Source organism: Typopeltis vanoorti, chromosome 3 (assembly GCF_054136105.1).
Source record: "Typopeltis vanoorti isolate ZY-2024b chromosome 3, IOZ_Tvanoo_1.0, whole genome shotgun sequence".
NCBI classification, from domain to species: domain Eukaryota; kingdom Metazoa; phylum Arthropoda; class Arachnida; order Uropygi; family Thelyphonidae; genus Typopeltis; species Typopeltis vanoorti.
This window is the reverse complement of record NC_143551.1, coordinates 106932377-106938376: the sequence shown is the minus strand read 5'-3', so window position 1 is coordinate 106938376 and position 6000 is coordinate 106932377. Positions and strand designations below refer to the sequence as shown.

General features: G+C 31.9%; 1 protein-coding gene across 1 annotated transcript in view; it reads right to left on the bottom strand.

Moving 5' to 3' along the window:
- Nucleotides 1-2958: 2958 nt before the first annotated feature.
- MAPk-Ak2 (MAP kinase-activated protein kinase 2) overlaps nucleotides 2959-6000 on the bottom strand; it is a 119988-nt gene continuing 116946 nt past the window's right edge. Inside the window, exon 10 of the mRNA XM_090390468.1 lies at nucleotides 2959-4453. Within this exon, the coding sequence (XP_090246594.1) occupies nucleotides 4331-4453 (123 nt within the window). The 3' untranslated portion in view covers nucleotides 2959-4330. The remainder of the gene's footprint in view (nucleotides 4454-6000) is intronic.

The window sequence follows — 6000 nt, the reverse complement described above, 5'->3', positions numbered from 1 at the left end:
GGCAGGAATTTGATGATGGTGATGAGATATAATTCTAACCAGTGGCTCAACCCAGGGAGGGAAGGCACCCCCCACCCAAAAAAAAGTGAAAAAAAACTAGAAAATTTCCCAAAAAACTTTTCCTAATTAAAATTCATTTCTTTATTTATGTTGTATCGTGTCTTCTATTTTTATACTATGAATTAGTGATCATTGCAGATGCTTGCTCATAGGTCATACGTGATGGGTAGTGTGTATTCTCAAATCATCTACTCAACCCCCCCCCCCTTTCCCCAAGATTAAATCCTGAGTGCACCTCTGATTCTAACTAACCAACCAAACCAACTGCACAAACAGTGGACAGATTGACAATCTGGGATGAGAAAATGAAATTTAATTCTGTATTGGCTGAAATAATTTTTGTTGAATATGAAATTACATATGAGAGGTTACCTTAGCCCACCTACAGTAGCATTGCAAAATATGCAATGCTACTGTAGGTGGGATAAGGGTTTCCAGAAAATCTAATATAGAGACCAAACATTAACTTTTCAGGATGCTACTCATACTTTCAATGATGAGAGTGATAGTCTCACAGTGGAAATGCATCTACATTTAAAGACAAAATGGCTAGAGTAGGATTTGAACTTGTGGTCTATAGTTTGGAGAGTGGAAGTGCTGATTGTTTGTTCAATCAGGCCTTACAAATATACCACGTTAACATAACTAGTATTAACAAGTCTAAGGACTTGTTTAAAAAAAAATAGAAATAAAAAAAAAAAATAGGGATATCAGAAGAATGGAGGAGTGGCAATGGCATTTTTCACTAAAAATAAACTTTATGGATAAACAGCAATTTGAAATAGAGCACTGTGGACAAACTTCAAAATAGGGCATATTTATGTCCATGATTCCAAGTGTAGATGATGGCCATGCTAAAAACTGGCAAATTCTGAGTCATCAAAAAGGACAATGTTACATGACATCTGATCCCCTTCATTCTGGGAGAAGATTGGAATAATTTCATATTGGGAGGATTCAATGTTCAAATAATTAGCAAAACTGCATATGACAAAATGCAGTTTTTTGTTACTGCATATGCAATAATAACATCCACCCATGAAAGGTCTGAAGTGGCATTATCATATTTGGTATCTAGAACAGGGTTTCCATTCTTCCTGGGAGGGGGAATGCACATAAAAAAAAAAGGACGCTATTCCAGAATATTTCAGGAGGAGACCTGAAATTATTTGAAAGCAGTGTGGCAGTCTAATACTGGGCAATAAAATTCATCTTTCATCTAAAGACATTTACAAACATTCATGTTACAGTGAAATTCCAATCTACAACTTCTGTTCTTATTAAGAGCTGAGGTGCTTTTCACTTGATCAAAGAAATAGCAAATGCTATCAGATCTATAGCATGTGTCTATAAGAATTTGATTACAGTTTAAAAAGGTTTTGTAAATTTTTGCATCATTTATTCACGAGGCCACTTAAAGATCAAAACTAGAAAACTGGGAGTAGATCTCTAGATAGCCTATAAGGAATGCAGAGAACTGAACTGTAGTTTTTGACTCAATGTCTAATCTTCACCTTCCCATCATGTATCCTATTATTAGGTATCTATTGTATCTATTTGAATGCTTTATAAATGAGGATGAGTTTGCAATTTGGGACTTGGCTAAGCAAATTGTAAAACCATACATGCAATATGATGATACAACATAATCATACAATCTAGTGTCATGCTGGCTGGAAAAATCACCTAATTAAAAAGTGAACCTGCTGTTTTTTTGTCAGGGAATCAGGATCTCTCAACATACAAATAAGTGAATAAATTAAAAGCAAAGCAAGGAAAAGGCATGTAACATGAACTTATTTTCACATTACGGTCATTTCTGCATATAAAATGAAAGGCCAGCTAATGGAACAGCTTCAAGCTCAACATTCTCAGAAATGAATAATTTTAGCTACATCAGCATAAAAAGAATCAATGCAAAAGAGAAGGAGTCTGCAGAGAAATTACAAAATAGCAGGTTCACACAACTGGCATTATCAAGATAAAGCAGACTAAAATAGGAGAGATACCTGTCAAATCTTATCTAGAAAAGTTTATGGTTAATAGTCATCAGGGGAAAGGAGAAAGTAGCCATAGTATTCAATGCCAAACATGAATATAAATCTTCTTGAATGAGAGCAAATTTCAAGCAGAGTAAAAGAAATTTCTTTATCTTCCCCTCATGTGTTTGGCTGAATTGGCTTGACACAGTTAAGCAATTTTTTTTCATCCTTTTTTGTTTTTTTTTATGCAACTCCTATTCCCAAAGGTTGTAGACATATAGCACATTAGTATTGTGGGTTAGCTGAGTGACTTTTTTAAAATCATTATTTATTTTTTGCACATAAATGCACAAAACACGAACTTCTTTCATGTTAATTCATTTCTGCATATAAAATGAAACTGAAGACAGGCAACAAGACTACTTGTTTTCCATAGAATGAAACATTCTTTTCTTAAATTGCATTTTCTGCAGTGAGCCTATCCTCTTCAATTTATAATACAATAACCGGTTCTCACTGTCAAAAATGAATAACAGGTAAACTGACCCCCTCCCCATCAACAGTTTGCACATCATTATACCTGCAAAAAATTAATGATGAATTTAGAATACTAAAAGAATAATCGTTACAAATTGCATAAAAGTGAAAATGTATTTCAAAATTTACATATTATTGGGTCTTATTTTTAGTAAAGACCATAATAACTACCAGAAAGTCCCAACAAAGTATAATTCTGTTATAAAGGAAAATCATTATGGCAAAAACATCTACTATAAAACTATTCCTGTGTTGTGTATAAATTTGCTATAATGAGAGTTGGCTATATGACAGTATTTGCAATGGAGTTCTTGTGGAAGTTATGGAATTAAAAGAAATTTGGCATTAGTGTAGTATAGAACAATTAAAACAACATAAATGAATTAGTCTATTTATTTGAAGATTTTTTTTTCCTTTATGTTTCTTTTTTACCATTTGGTCCATTGTTACTGTACAATGAAAAGATGGTGTGAAAAAATTAAACCTCTATGACCAGATGCTCAATATTATCCAAATTTTGGATGTTAATAGGACTGCGAGTTTCAGTTATTTGAACACCAAATAATAGACAAATCAGTGTTCAGATTTAAATACTTTTAAAATTCCAAGAGTATAATCCAAACTTAGGTTTAATATAAATGCTTTTTTTCTATGTTTCATACTTGCAGTATGCTTCACACAAGTTAACTATACAAGATAATGAAAAAAAGAAGACAACAAATTAATACAAAAACAATATATGAATTTCTCTCTTTCTATGCATGCACGCATGCGCACACACAGGATTCGAAGCTAGTTTCAAAAATACTTTTGCATGTACTATTTTGTGCATATACTTATCACAAAAAACCTAGAATAATGCATTTAAAATCTAAAAATATTTTCTAAAAAAATCCATTTACATTTATCTGAAAATAATCAGTCCTATAACAAATAAAATCATATTCTGTCATGATTAATTATTTAAAAAAGTCATATTGCATAATGTAACAATATATGGAACAGAGGTAGTTGATGTATATTTTATAGATATCAGAAATCTATCATGGGTCTCCCATCTTCAAAAAAGGCTGAAATCCAGCTAAATGTTACTGGATCACCAACTAGATTTTAGATGGAAGATGCATGTACATGATTAAGGAAGCCAATATACATATACACAAGTATACTTATCTGTCATAAACAAAACAATAAAAGCAAAAAAAATAATAATGAAGTGCATATATTTCAGTTTTCATGAATTCTAATTAATAACACCTTTCTAACAATATTTCACAAGAGTCCCAGCACCATACAACTTCGGTAATTGTGAATACTCAGTTTCACGATGAAAGAGGGAAAAAATAGATCAGAAGTTTGTTCGTTAACTATTTGAAGGAACAGACTTCTCTCGTTTCCTATGTAAAGCTCCAGAAAGGAGATAAGCTACTCTAAAATTTATAATCAGTAAACAACTCTCCTTTTTTTTTTCTTTTTTACAGTGAATGTATAATAACAAGCAACTTTCATAAACAGCTTAATGCATAGAGCAAATCCATGGCACAAGGTTGAGTAGAATTCACTTTTCTTTTCAGCCTTGTTGTTTTCCACACATGCTAAAACACAAGTCTCTTTGCATATTTTCAATGAAGGTCTTTTTTGTATGTGCAAACTTATTCTACAATTAGAATGAAGAACTAGATTAAAGTCTCCCACTGAAGATCCAGATTTCTGTATCTGGGCAGATCAGCTAATTACACACTTTGAATAAATTACTTAGGTTTTGGTTGCTTTTTTCTTTTATTCAGTAATGGATTATTAGTGTGATCAAGATTTTTCAGATGGATTGTATCATAGTCAACTCTCATAGTGGCTAATGACCTAGTCATCTCCTCCTGAAAAGAAAAATTTCATGATTAATAGCTTTTTTTGGTCAGTTAATCTTATTTCACAAAACAAAATAATTTAAAGCATAAAATATATAAATTTTTTATGAGTTGAGCAAATATTTTTTTTTTGGAGGGGGAGGAGTAAATCAGTCAAGAAATTATTGTTTTGATTGTTTTCTATGTAAACAGCTTCCTTTCCTTTATACAGAGTTATAAATCATTTTAATTAATTTATATATTTTGTTATAAACAGGATACATATATGTCTGTCTTAAAGACAGACATACATGTACAGGGATGAGAAAGTAAAGCAGTAATGTTTATGACATAATCACAAACTGCAGCTTCTGGAATGCAGTGGTAACTGTTTCAGAGATTTTAAGAACAGTGATAAAATTACAAATGTCAATTCATCTGAACAGTGGCCATGATTAACAAGTTGCACAAAGAGAAACTTAGTGTATAGTAATGAATCAGTAAGAGCTTCAGTCAATTAACATCTATTCTAGATTGAAAAGTCTAGAATAATGTTAATTTTCATTAATAAATATTTCATAAATGTTCATTAATAAATATGAAGTTATAGCACATTTTTGCTTAGTTACAAGTAAATTATACTAAACAAATTATATTCTTGTTTTAATTTCTTCTTATTATTATTTGACATCTCCAATACTCGAAAGACTCATCGAGGGAGGGCACCTGCTCTACAACTCTGTCTCCACCACTCAATCCACCAACTGACTGCAACTACACCAATGCCATCTACCGCCAACCACCACCACTACTATTTCCACAAACAATCACAAACATCCATGCCCATGGCGGGATTCGAATCCACAGCCCTTTGGCTGGAGAGTGGATACTCTAACCACTTGGCCAACCAGGCTGGCAAGCCTTATACAAGCATAAGCAAACAAAAAGTGTGCTTACACTTATATAAGGAATTAAAACAAGAATATAATTTGTCTGGTATAATTTACTTTGTAACTAAGCAAAAAACATAATTGTAAAAAAAGTAATTTTGGATAACCGTTATACAAGCATTCAATTGACACAAAATATATGATGACTGCAACAATTCATACTAATACAGAAGGAATTCAAAAAGAGAGAGCTTGCTTAAAAAATCTTGAGCAAAAAAAAAAAAAAAAAGCTTCTACAGCGAAATGGGAAGACCAAAGAGAAGTGTAATGCAATAGCCATAAATATTCAGCTTTTACCCTTTTATTCTTACGCAAAATGTGTAAGAATACACGTTTTGACACGCATCAATGTAAGAATAGGATGAGTTAATAAAGATCAGCTTCTGGAGTCTTTTGACTAAAGTTGTAAATCCCATGCATAACTTAAGAAGCTAGATGTACACTCCTAATGTGAATACTTCCAAATAGTTTTCATGTTTACAAAAATGTTGTAAATGGTACATTTACTTTCAAGCAGTATATTACAACAATCATACAACACATTTTGAAAATGCATAATTCAGAAAGAATTGCTACTCGCAACAAATTTACTGATGGTAATCCTTGTGAAAACCTGACACAAATGAA